Source organism: Hyla sarda, chromosome 1 (assembly GCF_029499605.1).
Source record: "Hyla sarda isolate aHylSar1 chromosome 1, aHylSar1.hap1, whole genome shotgun sequence".
In the NCBI taxonomy this organism is placed as follows: domain Eukaryota; kingdom Metazoa; phylum Chordata; class Amphibia; order Anura; family Hylidae; genus Hyla; species Hyla sarda.
The window spans coordinates 15011640-15038130 of NC_079189.1; the positions used below are offsets into that span (position 1 = coordinate 15011640).

General features: G+C 43.1%; 1 protein-coding gene and 2 long non-coding RNA genes across 3 annotated transcripts in view; 1 reads left to right on the top strand and 2 right to left on the bottom strand.

Moving 5' to 3' along the window:
• Window positions 1-2833: 2833 nt before the first annotated feature.
• LOC130313232 (uncharacterized) lies at window positions 2834-17946 on the bottom strand. Its single transcript, XR_008861253.1, has 3 exons — window positions 17784-17946; window positions 14811-15025; window positions 2834-2955 (listed from the first exon to the last, which is right to left on the bottom strand). It is a non-coding gene; the product is annotated as an uncharacterized LOC130313232 (long non-coding RNA).
• Window positions 17947-18041: 95 nt separating this feature from the next.
• LOC130313343 (uncharacterized) overlaps window positions 18042-26491 on the top strand; it is a 44926-nt gene continuing 36476 nt past the window's right edge. The window contains exons 1-2 of the long non-coding RNA XR_008861322.1: window positions 18042-18083; window positions 21625-21768. This is a non-coding gene — a long non-coding RNA (uncharacterized LOC130313343). The remainder of the gene's footprint in view (window positions 18084-21624; window positions 21769-26491) is intronic.
• LOC130313066 (homeobox protein notochord-like) lies at window positions 22323-25647 on the bottom strand. Its single transcript, XM_056552638.1, has 3 exons — window positions 25144-25647; window positions 24124-24323; window positions 22323-23032 (listed from the first exon to the last, which is right to left on the bottom strand). The coding sequence occupies exons 1-3, from the start codon at window positions 25487-25489 to the stop codon at window positions 22868-22870; spliced, it is 711 nt and encodes a 236-aa protein (XP_056408613.1). The 5' UTR covers window positions 25490-25647; the 3' UTR covers window positions 22323-22867.

A 26491-nucleotide genomic window follows, 5' to 3' on the forward strand; every position in this document is an offset into this window, starting at 1 on the left:
AGCCATACCTGTATGGCAGGGATTTGACTGTCATAACTGATCACAACCCTCTACATTGGTTGGACAGAGTGTCCGGTAACAATGGCACCTTGAAACAAATGCTAAAAACATTTGTAGAATCGGAGGGCAGAGACTGGGGAAAGTATTTACCCCATCTGTTATTTGCTTAAAGGGAGGTACCCCAAGAGCCTACAGGTTTCTCGCCCTTTGAGTTATTATATGGTCGCAAAGTGCGGGGACCCCTAGATTTAGTTAGGGGAGAATGGGAAGGGGGGCTACATGCCCCTGAGACTTCTGTGGTGGAGTATGTTCTGAGATTCAGGGACAGGATGCAGACATTGACTGGGATGGTACATGACAGCAGCCCAGTCCTGGCAGAAGTACTGGTACGATCGCGTCAGGGAGAAATAGAGGAGTAATGGAGACAGATCTAGGTACTCGTAATGCCCATCATGCCGTCTTCCACACATCTCCTTCCCGGATTCTGATGAGGTTTTATGCCCCTCGTAAATCCAACTTGGTGAAGATCTTGGCTCCCCGTAGGCGGTCGAATAGTTCAGAGATTAGTGGGAGAGGATATCGGTTCTTGATGGTGATTTTATAGAGTCCCCGTTAATCAATACCTGGATGAAGAGAACTGTCTTTTTTTCTACAAAGAAAAAAAATGGCTCCGGCTGGAGAGGTAGACTTCCGAATGAAGCCCTTCTGTAGATTCTCTCTGATGTATTCTGACATGGCCAGTGTCTCAGGAGCCGACAAAGGATAGATTATTCCACGAGGGGGCGAAGAACCAGGAAGAAGATCAATTGGACAATCGTAGGGTCGATCAGGAGGAAGACTCTCTGCTTACTTCTCACAAAACACGTCAGCAAAGTTTTGATACAGGGTTGGCAGACCCGGCAGAGAGGGACAAGGAATAGGATGCTTCAGTTGAATTGTCACCAGACAGCGGTTCTGGCAATCCTGACCCCAATGGGAGGCTTCTCCAGAGCGCCAATCAAGCAAATGGGCATGGTGTTGCAGCCACGACAGACCAAGGAGAACTGAGGAAGAACAGTGAGGAAGCACATAGAGCTTGATGCACTCCTTGTACATAGCGCCTACTTGCATCTTCAGAGGTTCAGTGATAAACTCCACTGCGGAATTCAGGCACTCTCCGTTGATGAATAAAAAAAACACAACAAAGATTGGGTTACTATACACGTCAAAATATATTAACTTAGAAATTATATGGTATAATCCAATTACTAATAGTAACGCACTCAAGGTGCAAATAAACCCAGATCACTACAGCTAGTATGAACTCCCATACATATTAACACAACAAAAGAAAATGGAGTCACTTTATAGAAATATACAAAATCCAAAATGTATTAAGTCGCATATACTTAAAAACACATTGGAGGCATAACACACTCAATGGGGGATAGAAAACAAAAAACACCAAGGTGTCACACTGTACCCCGTTCACTGAAAGTGATAACACATAATGAATATATATATATAATGAAGAGCTACAAAGAAGAGGAAAAACAGCCCTATAGTAGTAACTATACTTAGACAATGCACGGTCCCGGGGAACAGGGTGACACCACCCCAAGGCAGAGTTTCGGACAAGCCTTTGTCGAGGGGTGGTGTCCTCCAGGATGATCATAGTATTTATATTAGTGTGTGCCAATGAAAAGCCAGTTGTCATTACCTTATTATTTGCATCTGCAGATGCCCAGCCATTTGTGGCGCATGTATCGTCGGCTCTTCCAGACTCCGCTCACTTCCAGCATCGCGTCACGGAATGCCGGTCAGGTGACCCAACCAACAGCTGATCGGTCACATGACACGGCTGATGACGCCCGCAAGGAAGGACGGAGGCCGGATAACCCGCGGGACTTTGTCTGTTTTATAATGGTAAAGTGCTACATGCATGAAAACCAGAGAAAGAAACAAACTAAACAAAGAAAAATCCCTACCTGAGGCCGGCCCCATTCCCCTTAATACATAACTATTAACATAGAGAAAAAGAGAGAAAAAAAAAAAAAAGAGAGAAAAATAAAACATAGTGAAAAATGTGAATACAACATAAAAAATGCATTATAAACTAAATGGGTATGTAATAAATAATAAAAAAAGATACATAATAATATAAAAAAGTATATATATATACATATATATATATATATATATATATATATATATATATTAAAATAAAATAGTGATAGGTAAAATATTTTGTAGTGATAAAAACATAAAATAAAAAAGTATGAATACAGTGATATACCATAAACTATATGTATGTATGTATAGTGAAGAATAGAAAAATACATGATAGTGGAACAGTGTGTCTATATATATATGTGTAATGAAATGAATGGTGAGGGATAATTAATTATTTGATGAGTGAAAAAAATAACATAATGTGGTTATATTACATAAACATAAATATAAAGTGTATGGATTAAGTTAGTGCAAAAATACAAATTTTGTGCAAAATAATGTGCATATTAGTAATCACACTAAAATATTGAATCAAATATATGAGAATATAAATATATAATATAATATAAAAATATATAAATATATAAAAACAAGTGCATATATGGGCAAATGACAGAAGGGAAAATAAAATAAAATAAAATAAAAAGGGGGAGTGAGAGGGAGTGGCCAGGAAAAAGGGGGGGGGAGAGGGAAAAGAAGAGGAAGGGAAGGGGGAAAGAGAAGAAAGGAAAAAGGGAGAAAAGGAAAAAAAATGAAGAAAAAAAGGAAAAAAGAAGAAAGAAAAATAAACGGGAAAAAAATTATGTGAGATAAAAAAAATCCATGGGGACAAAAAATGACCGGGTGAAACAGGAGGGATAAAGTTTATTCATAAAAAGTCTTTAATCCTGGCAACAATGTAGAAGAGACATGGCATCAAGACAGCTGTAGCACTTTCTGAAATGGAAATTCACTGGAAACACACTGAAAAAGATCAAAAAATAAAAAGACGAGTTAAAATCATATTGTTTAAAATCAAGTTAAAAAGCAACCTACTGGAGGACTAAACGGTCAAAGAAACGGTCTTTTTCTCTATGTTAATAGTCATGTATTAAGGGGAATGGGGCCGGCCTCAGGTAGGGATTTTGCTTTGTTTAGTTTGTTTCTTTCTCTGGTTTTCATGCATGTAGCACTTTAGCATTATAAAACAAAGTCCCGATTTTGTGCCGGTGCGCACGCGCGGGTTATCCGGCCTCCGTCCTTCCTTGCGGGCGTCATTGCGGTAGCCGTGTCATGTGACCGATCAGCTGTTGGTCGGGTCACCTGACCGGCATTCCGTGACGCGATGCCGGAAGTGAGCGGAGTCCGGAAGAGCCGGCGATACATGTGCCGCAAACGGCTGGGCGTCTGCAGATGCAAATAATAAGGTAATGACAACTGGCTTTTCATTGGCACACACTAATATAAATACTATGATCATCCTGGAGGACACCACCCCTCGACAAAGGCTTTTCCGAAACTCTGCGTTGGGGTGGTGTCACCCTGTTCCCCGGGACCGTGCATTGTCTAAGTATGTATTTACTACTATAGGGCTGTTTTTCCTCTTCTTTGTAGCTCTTCATTATATATATATATTCATTATGTGTTATCACTTTCAGTGAACGGGGTACAGTGTGACACCTTGGTGTTTTTTTGTTTTCTATCCCCCATTGAGTGTGTTATGCCTCCAATGTGTTTTTAAGTATATGTGACTTAATACATTTTGGATTTTGTATATTTCTATAAAGTGACTCCATTTTCTTTTGTTGTGTTACTCTCCGTTGATGGTAGACTGCAATGTGTTCCGTGCGGATTTCCGCCTGAAGAAAGAGCAACGCCATTCTTCAGGCGGAAATTTTTAAGCGGATATTCAAAGCGGATTTTCCGCTTCACAAATTCCGAAGTGTGAATTTGTGAACGGAAAATTATTCACTACACTATACATTTTAGAAAGCGGAATTTCCGCCTGCAATTTCAAAGCAAAATTGCAGGCGGAAATTCCGTAGTCTGAACCTAGCCTTAAAGTCCAAAAAAGAATAAAAACCGCCTAAAAAAGCTCCAAAGTGAAAACCCACATGGCGTTTTTCTTGGTGATTTCTTACTCTCATAGACTTCTATGGAAGAAAAACACCATGATTTCAGGGAAATGAACGCCATAGTCTCAACATGCTGCGACGTTGCAAAACTGCCAAGGAGCTGAAAAATGCCAAAAAAGAGTGAAAAAAATGCCAAAAGGATTAAGAAAACGCCAAACTGAAAAACGCAAAGCGGAAAAAAAAATTTAGCAATTTCTCATTGATTTACAGCTAACATCTGGCCGCAGCGTTTTTTGGCCGAAAAAACGCCATGCGGCAGAATTGGCATTTTTCTTGGCGTTTTTCCCCCAAAAAAACAAGTGAAACACAGCAGACATTCCACACATTTTGGGTCATGTGAAATGTGAACACCTGACTATAACACTTATATGACCTTGCTGGAGATCAAATTACAATACCACAGGAATTAACCCCTTAATGATATATAGTTTTAATTTTTTCTCATCTCTCTGTCTCAGGCTATGTTCACAGAGTTTGAGTGGCATTTCTGTGTGCTCAAAACACAGACTTCTGGCCTAAATTTATCCGTTGCTGAAATTTTGTGGTGGGAATGGGACAGCGGAATGTTCAGCAGGATTCCGCCATGTGAACATAGCCATATATATATATATATATATATATATATATATATATATATATATATATGTTTCCCAGCACTTTCCCTAAAGGGTGCGTCCGGCTGTTGCAATACTACAATTCCCAGTATACCCGGACAGTTTCACGGTTTGGAAACAATGACTTATTCATTACCATAAAATATACTGTGAAACAGTGTAACCTCTCCAAAAAGACCACCTCTTTGAGAAGACCCCAACCTAATCCAGATTTTAAGGGGTACTCCAGAGGAAAAAATTTAGTTTTTTAAATCAACTATTGCCAGAAAGTTATACAGATTTGTAAATTATTTCTACGTAAAAATCTTAATCCTTAGTTTAGTACTAATCAGCTGCTGTATGCTTCACAGGAAGTTGTGTAGCTCTTTCCAGTCTGATCACAGTGCTCTCTGCTGACACCTCTGTCCATGTCTGGAACTGTCCAGAGCAAGAGAGGTTTGCTATGGGGATTTGCTCCTACTCTGGACAGTTCCTGACATGGAAAGAGGTGTCAGCAGAGAGCACTGTGGTCAGACTGAAAAGAACTACACAACTTTCTCTGGAACATACAGCAGCTGATAAGTACTGGAAGGGTTACGATTTTTATATATAAGTAATTTACAAATCTGTATAACTTTCTGGCACCAGTTGAATGGAAAACTTTTTTTCCTCCGAAGAACCCCTTTAGGGTACGTTCAGATGAGCGGATTTACAGCATATTTTGCGCTGCTAATCCACCGCTGAAAGACCTCTGTATGCTGCCTTTACATGTATCTGCTTGTGGTGGCGTATTGTCCGTCCCCCCCTGTGCAGGCACATGTAAAAGCAGCATACAGAGGTCCTTCAGCGGCGGATCCGCAGCAAAATACGCGCTGTAAATCTGCTCATCTGAATGTACCCTTAAAGGGGTACTACCGTGCTGACAACTTATCCCCTATCTAAAGGATAGGGGATAAGTTGCCTGATCGCGTGGGGTTACGCCGCTGGGGACCCCCGCGATCTCGCACGCAGCACCCCGCTTTCATCAGGCCCCGGAGCGAAGATCCCCTCCAGGTCTGATGATGGGGCAGGTGATCGTGACATCACAGCTCCGCCCCCATGTGACATCATGCTCCGCCCCTCAATGCAAGTCTATGGCAGGGGGCGAGACAGCTGTCTCGCCCCCTGCCATAGACTTACATTGAGGGGGGCGGAGCGTGACATCACATGGGGCGGAGCCGTGACATCACAATACTCCGGCCCCGTGATCGGCAGTCATCAGACCCGGAGCGATGTTTGCTCCGGGGCCTGATGAGAGCGGGGTACTGCGTGCGAGATCGCGGGGGTCCCCAGCGACGGGACCCCGCTCGATCAGGCAACTTATAGGGGATAAGTTTTCAGCAAGGTAGTACCCCTTTAATGTGTCAAATTTAACATGCCACCCCTCATTATGCATAGTGAACATTTTCTTTGTGAAGACGACTTTTCAATGCAATTTTGGTCTTCTCAAGATGTTGAGAAGTTTGAGGAAGTCCGATCCCACAGAAGAGTTGCTGTGAACAATCTGCTGAACATTCTCCTGCTGGATATGATAGTTCCCAGATCACACAGGACATTATTGGTGACCCCTTGATAAAACCCAAAGTGTCATACAAATGAATCTACTCTTTTATGGCCTTCAGGACAGTATTTCCCTCCCCTCTGTTATGAGTTACTCCTTGGTCCCTCCATGTACATTCAGACCAGACAGGGAATCCACATACGGCTCTATCCTCGACTGCCCAGTAGCTGAATGCTTTGCTAATGATGCCCATTGTAAGTATTTACTCATCAGTCCCATTGTGGACAACATTACAATAACAAAAGTCAATAGTCTCCTGTCCCAGAGGAGGTGTGAGGAACTAGATATTGTAGGCAGCAACATCTTCAAAGTGCATGGTGATGAGATAGGAGGTAACATGATAAGGAGCAGAGGTGTTCGTAGACCTGACAAACCAAACCAACAACCAATACAACAACCAAACCAACAATCAATCCAAGAACCAAACCAGCAACCAAACCAACAACTAAAACAACAATCAATTGAACAATCAATCCAACAACCAATCCAACAACCAATCCAACAACCAATCCAACAACCTAGCCAACAACCAATCCAACAACCTAGCCAACAACCTAGCCAACAACCAATCCAACAGCCAATCTAACAACCTAGCCAACAACCAATCCAACAACCAATCCAACAACCTAGCCAACAACCTAGCCAACAACCAATCCAACAACCAATCCAACAACCAATCTAACAACCTAACCATCAACCAGTACAACAACCAATCCAACAACCAAACCAACAACAAATCCAACACCCATAGAAGAGCTATCATTGGCCATCGCAGTCATCTAAGGTCACATCTGGCAAGGCCAGCGCAGGAACAGAAGACTGTAGTGGTTAAGGGGGAAACATTTTTATAAACAGTAAGAATATATTTGTTGCCCTAACGTGGACACAATGAGGTGGGGTGGCAGAACAGACAGCGCTCCATTCATTCTCTATGAGTCTTCTGATGGTTCTTTGAGCGCTGAGCTCGGCAATATCCAGAAGCCTCATAGACAATTAATGTAGTGCTGGCTGCTCCACTTGGGAGACATTTGTCCCCTGTTCTGGGGAATGGAGGGAGTCTCAGGTCCCATCCTATGGACGGCAATAACTTTGCATCTAGGGATAACCCCTTTAATGGTGCTAGGTTGCAATAACAGACAAATCTGTGGACAGAAACTATATATATATATATATATATATATATATATATATATATATATATACACACACACCCTAGATATGACCCTAGACATGAATATCATTGGAAGCGAATTATTGAGAGAGACTGTTGATCATTATCACTAAATCATGACATAACGTGTACCTGCCAACGAAAAAAAAACTTTTCACATTTCCTAGGGACATGTCAAAAATTTTTTATCAGTCGGGGTCTGAATGTTTAGACCCTGACAGATTATGAGAACGAGAAGAGGGCAGCTGTGTGCTTTTCTCCCTGCTCTGTTGTCTGTGACACCTGGACAGCCCCATAGACTTATATTAGGAGTCCATCTTGTCCACATGACACAGAGCACACACTTCCCCCTGCGACCGGTCGGGGTCTGAACATTTGGACCCAAACTGGTCAAAACTTCTAACTCTCTAAATGGGTTGTGGTGAAAAAAAAAAGCTTTTGATATGTTGTTCACACACTAGTTCCTAATTGTCTAATTTGAGTGTTCAGGCCCCAACTGATCGAAACATTTGACTATGACATATCACTTCAGTTATTTATTTTTTTATATATATTTTTTATGACAATGCCCATTTAGTCCTTATTCACACAAAATTTCCGCCATGATAACATGGCCTTAAAGCAGTGGTCTCAAACTGTGGCCCTCAAGATGTTGCAGTGTGTCATCCCAGTAGCAAGGAGATTACATAAGGAGGGGGTTTGTTACAGTGTGTCACCCCAGTAGTAAGGAGATTATATGAGGAGGAGGTTTGTTACTATGTGTCACCCCAGTAGTAAGGAGATTACAGGAGGAGGGGGTTTGTTGCAGTGTGTCACCCCATTAGTATGGAGATTACATGAGGAGGAGGTCTGTTACAGTGTGTCATCCCAGTAGCAAGGAGATTACATAAGGAGGGGGTTTGTTACAGTGTGTCACCTCAGTAGTAAGGAGATTACATGAGGAGGAGGTTTGTTACAGTGTGTCATCCCAGTAGTAAGGAGATTACATAAGGAGGGGGTTCGTTACAGTGTGTCACCCCAGTAGTAAGGAGATTACATAAGGAGGGGGTTCGTTACAGTGTGTCACCCCAGTAGAAAGGAGATTACATAAGGAGGGGGTTCGTTACAGTGTGTCACCCCAGTAGTAAGGAGATTACATGAAGAGGAGGCTTGTTACAGTGTGTCACCCCAGTAGTAAGGGGATTACATGAGGAGGAGGTTTGTTACAGTGTGTCATCCCAGTAGTAAGGAGATTACATAAAGAGGAGGTTTGTTACAGTGTGTCACCCCAGTAGTAAAGAGATTACATGAGGAGGGGGTTTGTTACAGTGTGTCACCCCAGTAGGAGGGGTTTACATGAGGAGGAGGTTTGCTACAGTGTGTCACCCCAATAGTAAGGTAATTACATGAAGAGTGGGTTTGTTACAGTGTGTCAGCCAAGCAGTAAGAGGTAAGGTGTCAAAGGACGTAGACAATGGGCAGGGTCAAGACAGAAGCAAAATTAGCTTTCACCTAGGGTGGCAAAAATCTTTGCACCAGCCTTGTCTGGGACCTGCATATGGACCACAGTTGTAGCAGTTGCAATGAGGTCGAGAGGTTGAGGGCCCATTCAAGTGCAATAACATTGTACCTCTTGGTAGGGGAAAACATATGGGGAGCTTTCTGCTATGTAGCACGTGGGTTCTCTGATTTATACCTGTCATATTTTATGGTCTTTTAGTCTCTTATTATTAGGTGTGGGGCCCATCTCAATTCTAGTTACACCCTCGAACAAGGGGCCCACCCAACCCTATTCCCAATGACCACCTCCTCCAGGAGGACACTGAACAGAATGCTGGTTGGGATTATGGAAACAGAGGATCTTGCTGTATTGCACTTTTTTTGCAATTTCCATAGAAGTGAATAGGAGTTATGGAAACAGCCTAGCACGGGGTACCTGGCCCCTTCCATAACACAGTGCCTTCTTTTGTTCAGTCTCCATCTGGATGAGACTGCAAACATCCACCTCAACCGGACACAATGGGGGGCTGCTGCTCTCCCATTCTGGATATAGGTGTGGCCCCCACATCTACCATACATCTGTGATCTATCCTGTGGATATGCTATGATTCATGATTCTGATAGGAGAAGCTCAAACATGGTGGCCCTGGAGCCTCCACTCACTTGTCCTCATGACTTCTTTCAACTCAGCACGATCTTAGAAGTTATCATTTCTCTATTGTATTGTGTATGATGTCATTGTTCCCTTTAGGTTATTATGTGATCATTCTGAATAATTGCTATTTGGACACGTTTTCATGTGTCATCCGTTCATGTGGCGGTATAATGTAGGTATAGTGGGAGCATTGTTGGTTCAGTTACAGGGTGATATTATTAAAGAGAATCTGACAGGCTTTTCACCTGCACTAAATCCAACATACTGGGTTATAGTGCAGGGGAGGAGCTTTAAAATGAAGGGTAACTTGAATGTTTACGTTAAGTATTTCCATATTTCTTCCTCTTACAAGGTCCTTGCTATTATGCTCCAGCACACATTGGAGGCGGGGAGCCGACTTGTGCAGCTCCCCTGCCTTATCAATAATCTTCCCCAGCCGACCCCCTTCCATGATGTGAGAGCCAGATTTAGCAAAGAGCACCACAAAAAACTGCCCTATTAATTTGTACTCCCAAAATGCAGTTTTTGTATAATGTTTTTCCTTTTACTTATTTATTAATTAATCTATTTATTTGTTTATTTTAAATAGTGGTAAAATAGTGGGTTTTAGACTTGGCGTTTTTTTCTTTGGCATGCTTGCCCTCTGCATTCATGTGATTCTTTCTCCAGAAGTTCTATTGAAGAAATAGGGGGGAGGGGGATACCAGAAAAAATACAATGCTAAACCCACATGGAATTTTTTTTTTTATTTATTTATAAATTTTTTTGCTCCATAGACTTCTATGAGAGAGAAATTACAAGATGTTGTCCCAAAAAAAAAAATGCCTCAAGTAGTCTCACCATGCTGAGATTTTTCATGATGCATCACCCGAATGCACATCTCTGATATGTTTTGTAAGACCGGAGGGGGACCCAGTGCCTGGAGCGGCTTCAGATGGAAGGAGGCCTCTCATGTGTCCGGGGTTTCAATTTCCTTGTAGTGTGTCCTACATATTGTAGTGCGCAGTTTTTACAAGATGCCAAATATACAACATGATCAGTGTTGCAGTTGATAAGTCCTTTCATCCACTAGGTGCGTTTGGTGGCGGTGGACGTGAAGTTCTTTATATCGGTAATGAATATACATGTAGAACACCGTGATTGGTTGCACTTATAACATCCAGTGGTGGATAACCAAGTGTTTCTGTCTTGTGTCATTGTCATTGTAGAATGATATTCTCTAGGTGATAGTTGGTCCCTTAGTGAACTGGCTCATCTGGCCACAAATCTGACTCCAGATTGTAAAATTTTGGCAATTGTTGAATTCTGATGTAGGACTGGGAGGTGTCTTTGTATGATGTTTCGTATATTTTCAAAGTCCACAGAATATGGTGTAGAAAAAGTTAAGGTTCCCTGAGACTGTTCTGAGTGTATTTTTTGATTTTTGGAGTTGTCACCTAAATAATGAGCAGCAAACAGAAGGAGTACAGTAGCCGGCACTTCAAAAGGAGCACAGGTGTAGCTAGATACATGCGGACCAAGCTGACAGGGTGGGAACCAAACACGCAGCGGTGCTGACACTAATAGAGTGAGGCAAATATCATGCGTAGAGGAACAAAGAATGTCGCACTCACCGGTCCAGGATAAAACTTCTTTATTGAAGACTAGTCAGCGGGTGTACGGATCAGCATAGCGGGAGCGTCTCCATGGCACATGGAGACGCTCCCGCTATGCTGATCCGTACACCCGCTGACTAGTCTTCAATAAAGAAGTTTTATCCTGGACCGGTGAGTGCGACATTCTTTGTTCCTCCACGAATTATATTTAACTAAATAATGAGCTCTGGTTTTAACATCGGCAATGGCTTTAGCTCTATGTAATGTTGCAGGTTGATATCCACAAGCTTGTAGGCGTTTATTGATGTCATGAGTAGTATTCTCGTAAGTCTGTGCAGATGAAGATGCCCTTTTTGCCCTCACATATTCTCCCATGGGTAGATTTCTCACTGTTTGGCGTGCGTGGCAGCTTTTCGCATGGAGAATGGTATTTCCCGAGGTTGGCATCCGGTACATGTTTGTGTGTATGATGTTATTTTTACAGTCCCCAGTTAGGGTGACATCCCAAAAATTGATGGTGTTATTTTCCAAGTTACAGGTAAACTTTAGATTGAAGTTGTTATTGTTGATGTATTCAAAAAATAACGCTGCTTGTTCTTGTGTCCCAGTCCACACTAGGAGGAGATCGTCAATGTAACGTCCATACTACCCCACCGATGATCGGTGGGGATTGACGGTCGCATAGAAGTAGACCTCTTCCCAGTGGCACATATAGAGGTTAGCCAGCGATAGGGAAAACTTGGCACCCATCGGGCAATCAACCTTTTGGAGAAAAAATTGGCCGTTGAAAGAAAAAAAAGTTATGCGATAATACAAAAAGCAGACTGTCAAGGGTGTATGGTATTAACCCCTTAAGGACCAAGTTCATTTTAACCTTAAGGACCAGGCCAATTTTATTTTTGCGTTTTCATTTTTTCCTCCTCTCCTTCTAAAATCCATAACTCTTTTATATTTCCGTCTACAGACCCATATAAGGGCTTGTTTTTTCATGACCAATTGTACTTTGTAATGAAACCTCTCATTTTACCATAAAATGTACGGCAAACCCCCCAAAAATATTTTTTTAGGGAGGAAATTTAAATGAAAAAAACAAATTTTGCACATTTTGGAGGGTTTCGTTTTCACACTGTAGACTTTACGGTAAAAATGACGTGATCTTTATTCTGTGGTTCAATACGATTAAAATTATACCCATGGCTACACACTTTTATATTTTTCTACTGCTTAAAAAAAATCTAAAACTATTTTGTACAAAATAAGTAATCTAAAATTGCCTTATTTTGATCACCTATAACTTTTTAATTTTTCCATATTAAGGGCGGTATGAGGGCTCATTTTTTGTGCCGTCATCTGTACTTTTTAGCAATACTACATTTGCATATGCAAAACTTTTAGATCATTTTTTATAAAAAAAAATTTGGGAATAAAATTGACAAAAAAAAGCATTTTTGGACTTTTTTTTTTTTTTTTAAGTTTACGCAGTTCCCCGTATGGGATAATTAACATTGTATTTTGATATTTTGGACATTTATGCACGCGGCAATACCAAATATGTTTATTTAAAAAATTACGCTTTTTGCGGGTAAAATGGAACAAACTGACAATTTAAATTTTTTTTTGGAGGGGGGGGGATTTTTTATAAATTTTTTTACTTTTTTTTTTTACATTTTTCAGCTTTTTTTTTTTACACTTTTTATGTCCCCATAGGGGACTATCTATAGCAATCATTTGATTGCTAATACTGTTCAGTGCTATGCATAGGGCACAGCACTGATTTTATCTATTCATCTATTTTAACATGCGCATTGCCGCAGATGCCGTGATCTTTACTGATCACAGCATCTGAGGGGGTTAATGGTGGACATCTGCACGATCGCGGATGTCAGCCATTACTGGCGGGTCCCTGGCTGCTGACAGCAGCCGGAACCTGCCCTGTTTGACGCGAGCACCGCTCCGATGCTCGTGGTCATACACAGGACCTGGTGCGCAAAGTACCACCAAACCAGGACGTACATTTACGTCCTTGGTCGTTAAAGGGGTACTCCAGCGCTAAGACATCTTATCCCCTATCCCCTGCTTGCTCCGGGTCTGATTACTAGCAATCACGGGGACTGAGCATAGTGACGTCACGTCTCCGCCCCCGTGTGATGTCACTCTCCGCCCCCTCAATGCAAGCCTATGGAGGGGGCGTGACAGCTGTCATGCCCCCTCCATAGGCTTGCATTGAGGGGGCGGAGCATGAGGTCACACGGGGCGGAGCCGTGACGTCACTATGCTCCATCCCCGTGATCGCTAGTAATCAGACCCGGAGCTGATTCTAACGGGGATGCGGCGTGGAAGATCCCCAGCGGTGGGACCCCCGCGATCAGGCATCTTATCCCCTATCCTTTGGATGGGGCATAATATATCTTAGCGCCGGAGTACCCCTTTAAGGAGTTAAGATGGATGAGTAGTTGCTGTATTTTGTCATATGATATTTGACAGCATCAATGGCTTTTTTGTGCGGTATGCACGTGTATAGCGCAGCAACGTCACAGGACATCCATTTATTTTCATTTTTCCAGAGCATTGCCTCAACAGCATGCAATAGGGCCTCAGTATCCTGTATGTAGCCCAAGGTCCGAGTTACAAGGGGCTGCAGGAGATGATCCAACCAGGCACCTACTTTTTCAAGAACAGAGTCGATGCCTGCCACTACAGGGCGGAGGAAAAATATTTTTATGGGTTTTGGGAAAACCGTGAAAAATTGCACATTTGGCTGAGTGAGGTGTTCCATGCTTAATTTCACCTTCCATTGTCCGCTTGTCTCACGGTTAGATATGTGTTTTTGGTTAAATATTTTTAATGCCCCGTTCAGATTGTGCGTTAGGGTTGCGTTATTGTTACATAGTTCTTTTGAGTCATGTTCCACCCTGAGTTGGAATACATCCATTGAATCGCTGATGAGATACAAAAATGGATTGGTTGTGGAGAATGTATCGAGTGTTATTTGTTTACTATTATGGTAGTATTCATCTTCATTTCCAGTCTTCAATAGGACAGAATGTCAGCCATATTGAACATACCAGTTGGTCTTAGTCGCTGACCAAGCTGGTACGTATCACTAATATAATGATAGATCTTAAAGGGGTACCCCACCCCTAGACATCTTATCCCCTATCCAAAGGATAGGGGATAAGATGTCTGATTGCCGGGGTCCCACCGCTGGACCCGTGCTGCACCCGGCGTTCGTTTAGAGCGTTGGTTTCAACGCCGGAGGCTGGTGATGTCTCGGACACACCATGCTCGTGATGTCACTGCCACGCCCCCTCAATGCAAGTCTATGGGAGGGGGCGTGACAGCCGTCACGCCCCCTCCCATAGACTTGCATTGAGGGGGCATGGCCGTGACATCACGGGCAGGGCGTGGCCGTGACGTCACCAGCCTCCATCCTGCATCGCCAGTCATCCGGCATGGAGCGAAGTTCACTCCGGGTGTCTGGGATGCCGCAGCCGAGATCATGGGGGTCCCCAGCGGTGGGACCCCCGCGATCAGACATCTTAAACCCTATCCTTTGGATAGGGGATAAGATGTCTAGGGGAAGAGTACCCCTTTACAGTAAAGTTTCTTACTATCCCATAGAAGATCATTGGTGGATCAAAGTGATGTCTTCTCCATTGAAGGCTGTAAAATGAATACATTTCTTTGGTCCCCTGTGAATAGCTGGAAGCCCCTGCTGGAGCTTTATGTCTCGGTGTATTGTCGTAGGTGTGAAGAGCCACATTGTCCGGAGATCAGAGAGAGGGAAGGTCCACCACCACTGCCGCCAGGTTTCTCCTGACACCTCCTGTAAAGAAGAGACAGGACAATGCCCCGCTTCATTCATTGTCATAGTCCTGCTTTGTAACACCTTACACACGTATCAGATCTACCTACATAACACGGCATTATTGCCATTGAACCGCAAAATCTTTACAGTATGACCACAAGTAAAAGCAAAAAAAAAAAAATTTACAAAAATTATCGATTTTTTTCTATGGAACGAATCAAAGCATTTACTTTACAAAGGGCACTTCACTTAAAGGGATACTCAGGTGGAATTTTTGTATTTTTTTTTTTTTTTTTAAATCAAATGGTGCCAAAAAGTTAAACAGATTTGTAAATTACTTCTATGTAAAAATTTTAATCCTTCCAGTACTTATCAGCTGCTGTATGCTCCAGAAGAAGTTGCGTAGTTCTTTCCAGTCTGACCCCAGTGCTCTCTGCTGACACTTCTGTCCATGTCAGGAACTGTCCAAAGTAGAAGCAAATCCCCATAGTAAACCTCTTCTGCTCTGGACAGTTCCTGACATGGACAGAGGTGTCAGCAGAGAGCACCGTGGTCAGACAGTAAAGGACTACACAACTTCCTGTGGATCATACAGCAGCTGATAAGTACTGGAAGGATTAACATTTTTAAATAGAAGTAATTTACAAATCTGTTTAACTTTTCGGCACCAGTTGGATGGGAAAAAATGTGTTTTCATCCGGAGTACCCCTTTAATAGTTGTCACTTTCAGATCAGGATAAGGGGATTGTGGATGTGTCCCAGCTTACAGACCCCCCAGCAATCTCGAGAACGCAGACCCATGTGTCAGCTCGGGATGGAGCGGTGGGACACTCATGCGGGCCTTGGCTTTATTAATTGTTCTCCCCTATCTCCGGCAGCTCCATAGACCAGTGTTTCCCAATCAGGGTGCCTCCAGATGTTGCAAAACTACAACTCCTAGCATGCACCAACAGCCCTTGGCTGCAGACTGGCCACTCCAAACTGTGCGGTAATGGAGGGAGGAGCTCAAGTAAACATTGATGAGGTCACATTGCATTCACCGTGGCATGTTTGGCTATGTTCACACAGCAGAATTTCCGCACGGAATAGCGCAGAAGAATTCCGCCCTGAGGTTCCGCTTCAGCAGAGTCCCATTGATTTCCATGGGATTCTGCGGCACTGAGCACACTGCAGAAATCCTGATTCCGGCATCCGCAAAAAAACAATGAAAGTGTTCAATATTTTTGCAGATTCTGCAAGGAAATGCATTGCTGTCTATGAGACGGCGCATTTCCGAGTGGCCGCCAATTAGTCAAGTGTGCGGGATGTCCGCACCTGTTTTTCGTGTGGACATTTTGCACATTTTTTGCCCGCGGAAACCAGGCCTTATACTGATCGGCTGTTTGGTGTGCTGGGAGCCGGACCCCCATTGATCTAATATTGATGGCCCCTCCGGAGGATAGCCAGGGCTTGAAAAACCCTTAAAGGTGGTGATTGCCACGCCCCCTCCAATAGACTTGCAATGAGGGGGCGTGGTGTGATCTCACAAGAGGCGTAGTTGCGACGTCACGACCCCCGCAGCCTGAACCCTGCGTTCGGAACAAAATGTTCCGAACGCTGGGGCAGTGGAGTACCCCTTTTAAATGGCAAAAAACGCCAAAATATTGTGAAAAATGTGTTAAAGGGGTACTCCGGTGGAAAACTTTTTTTTTTTTTTTTAAATCAACTGGTGCCAGAAAGTTAAACAGATTTGTAAATTACTTCTATTAAAAAAAAATCTTAATCCTTCCAGTACTTAGTAATTAAGATCAGTGTTTCCCAAACCAGGGTGCTCCCAGCTGTTGCAAAGCTACAACTCCCAGCATGCCCGGACAGCCTTTGGCTGTCCGGGCATGCTGGGAGTTGTAGTTTTGTAACAGCTGGAGGCACACTGGTTTGGAAAATAGTGCATGTCATGTTTAAAGGGGTACTCCGGCGGAAAACTTTTTTTTTTTTAAACAGATTTAGGAATTACTTCTATTAAAAAAATCTTAATTCTTCCAGTACTTATTAGCTGCTGAATACTACAGAGGAAATTCTTTTCTTTTTGGAACACAGAGCTCTCTGCTGACATCATGACCACATGATAGTATTCAGTAGCTAATAAGTACTGGAAGGATTAAGATTTTTTTGTAATAGAAGTCATTTCTAAATCTGTTTAACTTTCTGGCACCAGTTGATTAAAAAAATAAATAAATAAATAAAGTTTTCCGCCGGAGAACCCTTTTAAACTAGCATTTTTCTAGACTAGAAATTCTCTACATGGTGGTAAAAAATTATGTTATCTTTATTCGGTATGATTATGGGGATTAGAGATGAGCGAACTTACAGTAAATTCGATTCGTCACAAACTTCTCGGCTCGGCAGTTGATGACTTATCCTGCGTCAAATTAGTTCAGCTTTCCGGTGCTCCGGTGGGCTGGAAAAGGTGGATACACTCCTAGGAAAGAGTCTCCTAGGACTGTATCCACCTTTTCCAGCCCACCGGAGCACCGGAAAGCTGAACTAATTTATGCAGGAAAAGATATCAACTGCCGAGCCGAGAAGTTCGTGACGAATCGAATTTAATTTATGCAGGAAAAGTCATCAACTGCCGAGCAGAGAAGTTCGTGACGAATCGAATTTACTGTAAATTCGCTCATCTCTAATGGGGATTCACAATTTATATTGCTTTTTATGTTCTTTTTCCTTTTCACAAAATACTTTTTTTTTCCCCTCTTTCGTGTTGCCGTAACTTTTTTACAATTTTTCGCCTTACCCAGTTGTGTGAGGGATTATTTTTCCGCTGGACGAGCTGTAGCTCTTTATCGGTACCATGATGTTTGCTGTATATTCTACCCTTTGATCATTTATATTCCTCTTTTTACTTTGGGACAAGGGGAGAAATTTCTCAAAACCTGTCCAGAGGAAAAGTTACTGAGTTGCCCATGGCAACCAATCAAATCGCTTCTTTCACTTTTAACAAGGCCTCTGCAAAATGAAAGTAGCGATCTGATTGGTTGCTATGGGCAACTCAGTAACTTTTCCTCTGGACAGGTTTTGAGAAATCTCCCCCAAGGTGATTGTATACTTATTTATTGATAAACCTTTTATTTTTATACTTTTTGCCTGTTATCCAGTACTGCAGCATAACATGATTACTTGCCATAGCAACTAGAGATGAGCGAACTTACAGTAAATTCGATTCGTCACAAACTTCTCGGCTCGGCAGTTGACGACTTAAGAAAGAGTCTTCTAGGACTGTATCCACCTTTTCCAGTCCACCGGAGCACCTGAAAGCTGAACTAATTTATGCAGGAAAAGGCATCAACTGCCGAGCCGAGAAGTTTGTGACGAATCGAATTTACTGTAAGTTCGCTCATCTCTAATAGCAACCATTGGGGTAATGAGGGGTTGCCCCTCCCCCTGTCAACCTTATAGATGCATTGGTCAGTACTGACCACGGCATCTATGGGGTTAAAAATGCCCAGCATCCTATTGAAGTAAACGGGGCTTTGAATTTCTGCAGAATTCTGTGTTTTGAGAACACAGACATTCCGCGGATATTCCGCAATTCCATTTAGCAAGCTTTGCTGAACGGAATTTTTGCGGAATTGTGGAAATTCCGCTGTGTGAACATTGCCGAAGGGTCTATTCACACGGCAGAATTCCGCCTTATATTAAAGCCTATAGACTTCTATGGGATTCCGCACTCCCATTGAACCTTCTGAAATTTCGCTTGCGGAATTTCAGAAGGTTGAATGGGAGTGCGGAATCCCATAGAAGTCTATTGGCTTGAATTTGAGGCTGAATTCCTCCGTTTGAATAGACCCTTAGGCTTTCTTGGGACACAAAACAGCTGTTTTCTCCAAAAATAAAAAAATAAATAATTAATCCTATTGAATTCAATTGGAAAGCACTCTTAATTCTCACATATGTTACAGGGGTTATCCAGGAATAGAAAAACAGAGCTAATTTCTTTAAAAATAAAAAAAAAAGAGAGCTCCACCCCTGCCCTCAGGTTGTGTGTGGTATTACAACCTGGGCTTCATTCACTTCAATTGAACTGAGCTGCAATACCACACACAACCTGAGGACAGGGGTGGCACTGTTATAGGAAGAAATTTGCTCTTTTTCTAATAACCCCAGGATAACCCCTTTAATGTTGTTACTTTAAAATTAAGTTTCAGGGACTTTTCTTGGTCCACCTATATGCCAAAATATAAAAATTTTTGGCTAAAGCTTTAGTTGGAGCCCACAGTTTTTACGCCTTGACCAGTTTTTCTATGAAACTACATTGCGCCATATTTTCAGCAGTTTTTTTTTATGTTCACACACAATTTTTACATTGCCCAGGGGCCCTTCATCCACTCTGCGCACATTTAGTAGACGCCATCGAAACCATCAGAGATCTCTATAGACGCCAATGCATTCCAGAGAAATTCTGCCCAAAGAATAAACATGTTTTATCTTTAGGCGGGGTTCAGACTACGGAATATCCGGGCAGAAAATTTCCGTCCGGAGATTCTGAGTGCGGCCAGCGCTGACTGAATCAGTCGGCGCTAGGACCGTGTGGACACTGCAGTCTCCAATAGGCTGTAATGTGTTTGAGTATTTCCGCCTGAAGAAAGAGCAACGCCATTCTTCAGGCGGAAATTTAGAAAGCGGATTTTCCGTTCACAAATTCCGAAGTGTGAATTTGTGAACGGAAACCCATTCACTATACAGTACATTTTAGCAAGCGGAATTTCCGCCTGCAATTCCGCTTTGAAATTGCAGGCGGAAATTCCGCTTGCTAAAATTCCATAGTCTGAACTTAGCCTTAAAATGGTACTCTACCGGAAAACATTTTATCCCCTATCCAAAAGGATAGGGGATAAGATGTCTAATCATGGGAGTCGCGCCACTGGGGAGCACCGCGATCACCGCTGCGGCAACCCAGACATCCGGTGCACGGAGCGAACTCCACTCTGTGCTAAAAGACTAGCGACTACTGCTGCCACGCCCCCTCTATTCATGTCTATGGGAGGAGGTGTGATGCTACGTACTAGCTATCACACCCCCTCCCATAGACATGAATGGAGGGGGCATGGCGTCACGAACGCGGAAGCTCCAAGCCTCCGTGTTCCAGACAACGCTGTTGCCGCGCCCAGAGGTGTGACCCCTGTGATCAGACATCTTATTCCCTATCCTTTGGATAGGGGATAAAAAGGTTTTCTAGCGGAGTACCCCTTTAAGTGACTGTCCTTTCTGCCGTCAGAATTCCGCAGTGTGTACAAGGCAGCAGAGTCCCATTGTTTTCAAAGGGAATACAATCCTGCAGTGGAATTCTACCGGGTGAATGTCAGCTGTGTGGATGAACCTTAAATCTGTCAGGACATGGCCAACCCATGATTGAAAAACTAAATTAAGTGCTATAAGATATATATACTAGGGATCGACCGATTAATGGTATGACCGATATTATCGGCCGATAATCACGATTTTGGGCATTATTGGTATCGGTAATTACCTTGCCGATAATGCCCTGCCTCCCCGCACCGCGATCGCTCCCCCCGATCCGCCACCCCACACTGCACCGCGACCGCCCCCCGTAGTGCTGGGCGGTATACCGGTATGGATTTTTGCCCATACCGCTATACCGGTCGGGCCCCTCCCCCACCCTCTGAGTCAATAAAAAAAATTTAAACTTACCCGTAATGGGGGTGGTCCGGGCCATCCATCCTGTAGTGTCCGGCGGCATTCCGGGTGGAGGGTGCACCGGTCCGGGCTGTCCTTCTTCTCCGGGGGTCCTCTTCTCCACTCCGGGCAGGCTCCAGCCTACTATGCTGCATAGACGCCGCGACGTCAGGTGAGTCGCTGCGCACGGGCGTCACTGCGCAGCGGCGTCTATGCAGTGTACTAGGCCGGAGCCTGCCCGGAGTTGGGAAGAGGACTCCCGGAGAAGAAGGACAGCCCGGACCGGGGCACGCTCCACCCGGAATGCAGCCGGACACTACAGGAAGGAAGGATGGATGGCCCGGACCACCCTGACAGGTAGGAGGAGAGAAGCGGGTGGTGGTGGCGGCGGCCTATGGCACTGCAAAAGCCACCGCAGTGCATTGATTTAAAGTGCCCGCTTTAAATCAGTGCTCTGCAGCGGTGTCGAGGGGGGATAAATAGCCGATAACTTATACCGGAATATCGGTATAAGTTATCGGCTATCGGCCCAAACCTCCACCGATTATCGGTGTCGGCCCTAAAAAAAACGATATCGGTCGATCCCTAATATATACACACACACATATTTCTGTTTTCTTGCAGAAACAGCTCCACGCTTATCTTTAGGTAGTGTGTGATATTGCAGCTCAGTCCTATTGAAGTGAATGGAGCAAGCGTTGTAATACCACACACAACCTGAAGACAGGCGTGGTGCTGTTTTTTTACTTTTATTTATTATTATTTTTATTTATTTTCTATTTATTTATTTATTTTTACACCAGATTACCCATATAAAAATAAATCACAAGGTAAATTTGCTTCTACAAATCTGGTAAAAAACTAGAATGTTTGCGGCCAATGAGAAACCCACAATTGTCTGAAACGTTGCAGTTGTATTTTATCTTTTTTTTTTTAAACAGATTTCAATCTTGTGAATATTGACCCGATGCCTTGGATTCTCCCAGCTTGCCTGGAATTGTAGTCTTGCAACAGCTGGAGGCACACTCTTTGGAAAACAGTGCAAATTTTTGCATTCCCAAGTGTTGGAAAACCCATAAGAAAAGGTAAAAAGATGGAAAACACTCAAACACCTTGTTAAAATAGAGTAAAAAAACAAATCTTTATATAAAAAAAGGGAAGCGCAAATAAATAATTACAGTATCAAACATGTCATAAATAAAATAATGGAGTCTGTACAATCCTTCGTAGAACAATATCCTTACAATAGCCCTTTACAAGAGTTGTAATACCACACACAACCTGAAGACAGGTGTGGGGCTGTTTTACTGAGCAAGGAAACTAGTCCTAAAAACAGTGTGTGGGGGGGGTAAATAATAAAAATATATCATAATTATATATCATATTGTCCAAAATAGAGGCCGTTTTCTTCAAGAAACACTGCCACACCTGTCCAGAAATGGTATTGCAGATCAGCCCCATCTGTAATGCCATAGATAACCAGGTGTGGCACTCTTTCTGGCAGAAAGTGCCCATGTTTATTTACATTCTTAAACCCCCCCCCCCCCCCCCTTTAGGTCTACTGATGCACTGGAAATAAGTCGACGAAACAGTAACACAGTTACTAGAAGGACCACAGTAAGATAAGCTACATATCATATGCACTGTGCCTTATTAATGGGAAATTCTACGCCCCAACCCCATTTTAGATAAAATCTACACCCTCTAGATCAGGAACGTAGGAAGCCAACTTTTATCATGTATGGAAGACAGTAGAAAAGCCATGTAAAAGTCCTTCAGAACCAACAAAGTCCAAAAATGCCCCAATGGATGGTCTACAAAAAAATAGGGCACCCAGGTGTTGGGTCATGTCGGGGGTCATGTAGATCAAGAGTTTTCATACAGAACGCAACAGTTCTCTAGTCATGGAGGTAGGGGGTTGCCTTCAGTCTTCATGGCCAAGAACAGGACAAAGGAGTGGGGGCTTCTTGAAAGAACCGTTCTTCACCAATCTGTTGGTTCGTTGGGTTTCCATCTATAAGAGTTTTTAGTGCTTTTTTTAGTTTTTTTGGCAAAGGAGAATGTCGTCCTCCTGTAGTAGTCTGCAGCGTCCGTGACGCCAGAACCCCCTTCATCCATTTATACCAGACGGTAAAATGTTCTAGTGGTCAACAGATAAAGACGAGACGCTTGAGTCTACGAAGTCTAGAGCTCTACGTCTACGTCGTCCTCGTCCTCCATCTCCCTTTCGTCTGTGTGGTCGGAGACTTGGTCTGCGGGGAGGACGCCGTACTGAGACAGCTTGGCCTTCTTCTGCTCCAGGCTCTGCTTCCTCCACTTGATGCGACGGTTCTGGAACCAGACCTTCACCTGGGAAACAAAAACAGAGACTTGGTTAAGATTGGGTTCACCACGATGGGACCTGATGAAGTTGGAGATCGTATACAAGAATATGTCGGCACTTCCGTGGAGTCTGCGGTGGTGCGCGAGGTAGGGTAAAGCCACAGGTGGAAGAAAGATGATAGCCAGCACTCACCATTAATACACAGTGAAGATTTATTTTATGCCATAGTGTAGTACAAGGACGCGTTTCGGTGTGGGAGCCTTCCTCAGCTGTCTGCCATAGGCAGACAGCTGAGGAAGGCTCCCACACCGAAACGCGTCCTTGTACTACACTATGGCATAATAAATATTCCCTGTGCATTACTGGTGAGTGCTGGCTGTCATCTTTCTTCTACCGGAGAAGCTATATAGTCATGCCACTGATCAGTGGTCTCCAACCTGGTGCAAAACTACAAAACTGGTGCAAAATTTTGAGTCATGATGAAGCATGCTGGAAGTCATACTTCTGAACAGGTCTTAAAGGGGTACACCGGTGGAAATTTTTATTTATTTATTTTTTATTTTCCCCCCAAATCAACTGATGCCAGAAAGTTAAAACAGACTTGTAAATTACTTCTATTTAAAAATATTAATCCTTCCAGTACTTATCATCAGCTGCTATATACTACAGAGAAAGATGTATTCCTTTGCGGAGTTCTTTTTTCAGTCTGACCACAGTGCTCTCTGCTGACACCTCTGTCCATATCAGGAACTGTCTAGAGTGCAAGCAAATCCCCATAGCAAACCTCTCCTGCTCTGGACAGAGGTGTCAGCAGAGAGCAGTGTGGTCAGACTAAAAAAAAACTCTGTAAAGAAAGCAAATTCCTCTGTACCGTACAGCAGCTGCAAAGTACTGGAAGGATTAAGATTTTTTTAACAGAAGTAATTTACAAATCTGTTTAACATTCAGGCACCAGTTGATTGTAAACATTTTTTTCCCCCCACTGGAGTACCCCTTTAAAGAACCTCTAAGATGTATACAATGAACTAATTTACTGCTCAATGAGACATAGTTAAAGGCAATGCCCACCCCATTATGAGACCCTCACCCCACAACAAGAACCTGGGCCATCTCTTACCTGTGTCTCTGAGAGGTTGAGTGTAGCAGCCAGGTCCACCCTCTCTGTCCCCACCATGTACTGCTGCTTCAGAAACTCTTTCTCCAGCCTTTCCAGCTGTTCTGGAGTAAAGACAGTCCTGATCCTCTTCAGCTTACAAGATGCTGCCCTCCAGGACATAGACCCAACCGGGCTGCCAGGGCAATGTGTGTATGCAATTCCTACAAGAAGCACAAGATGGCGCTGTTAACATAGGAAACCAATACAACAAGACTCAGATACAATGTTGCAAGTGTAGAAAGTGAATCTCTACAGATGACTAAAGAAAGACTAAAAACATTTAGGCTGGGTTCACACCACATTTTTGCAATACCAGTTCCCATATTTAAAAAAAAAAAAAAAAAAAAAAACATTCCTCAAAACCTGACGAAACTGTATCCAAAACGTGTATACAAATTTTAATCCGTATACGGTTTGAAAAAATGATGTCTGGTTGCATCTGTTTAAAAAAAAAATAAACGTATTTAACTTTTCATTCCATTATGAATAAAGTTTCACTTCTTTGATTGAAATTCCGGAAAGAAAAAAAAAATGCAAAAGTCAAAAACTGGATGGAACCGTACGCATATACGGTTCTCTACGGTTTCCATTGACTCCCATGTTTAAAAATAAATAAATAAATAAAATGTTTTAATACTGTTTTTCACCAGGACCAAAAACCGTGGTAGGTTACGGTTTTGGGTACGGGGAAAAAAAAAAAAAAAAACTCACAAAAACGTACAGGATGGAAAACGGACACAACCTGATGCATCTTTTGGCATACGGTTTTCAATACGGTTCCGTACGGTTTTCACGTTGAAAACGTATACGGGAACTGTATTGCAAAAACGTGGTGTGAATGCAGCCTACGGCTGCATTCACACCACGTCTTTGCAATACAGTTCTCGTATACTTTAATAGAGTTCTAGTAAAGTTTAGTAAGTAAATATTTCAGTAACATAACAATAAATAAATAAATAAAAATCCTATCTCAGGACTTACCTTTCTCCTTGCACAGGGGGTCGGAGCACATACAGTCTCCTCTGGGCAGCCTGATCTGCTGCTGGGACTGGGCATAGTTGGAGTAGCCAGCCGCAGGTTTGTAGAGCCACACTGGAGGGTAGGGCATGGCCCCATAGGAGTAGCCATAGTGCACTGAGGGTGGAGAGGGGGTCTGCCAGCCGCCTCTGTCCACATAGACTTTGGGGACAGGTTTATCTGCCTTAGCAAGGATGGAGTCAATGTTGAAGGAGATCTTGGGGCTCCTCTGAACCTCTGTAGCTACTGGCATGGTGGGAGGCTGAGCAAAGTGATGGCCAAAGGCTGGATAGACTGGATTGTGGAGCATGACTGGAGGGGGAAGCCAAATATCCTCAGGTGGAAGGAGATATCCAAGAGTCCCAGGTGAGCTGAGCTCAGGCACTGCTGCTGTGATGTCCTGGAGATGAGGAGCCCTGCCTTATATCCAGGGGATGAGGAGCCCTGCCTTATTTCCAGGGGATGAGGAGCCCTCCCTTATATCCAGGGGATGAGGAGCCCTCCCTTATATCCAACTCCACGCTGTGAAATGCAAAAGGGACTATTAGTATGCAAATGGCCCCGGGAGCAGGAGAGGGGCTGAGGGGATGGGAGAGGGTTCACACATCCAGCCCTCAGCAAACAAAACTCCCCAGCCTGAGGGGAGGAGAGAGGAAATGGCCATGATGTCTGCACCTCCCTGTCCTAAGACAACTACCCCTGACCTCCCACCCCAGCCAATGAGGACCCCCAGCTAGGGCTAAAGTGCAGGACATCACAACACCTGGAGGGGGATCCCAAATAATACAAATCACTGGATACATTAAATAAATATATAGATAAATATATACAAATTCACATTGGCTGTCCGGGCATGCTGGGAGTTGTAGTTCTGCAACAGCTGGATCTCTCTCTCTCACACACACATCTATCTATCTATCTATCTCATATCTATCTATCTCATATCTATCTCTATATCTATCTATCTATCTCATATCTATCTATCTCATATATATCTATCTCATATCCATCTATCTATTTATCTATCTCATATCTATCTCATGTCTATCTATCTACCTCATATCTATCTATCTATCTATCTCATATCTATCTATCTATCTCATATCTATCTATCTCATATCTATCTCTCTCTCTCTCTCTCTCTCTCATATCTATCTATCTCATATCTATCTATCTCATATCTATCTATCTCATATTTATCTATCTATCTCCCATCTATCTATCTCATATCTATCTATCTATCTCATATCTATCTATCTATCTCATATCTATCTATCTATCTCATATCTATCTATCTCATATTTATCTATCT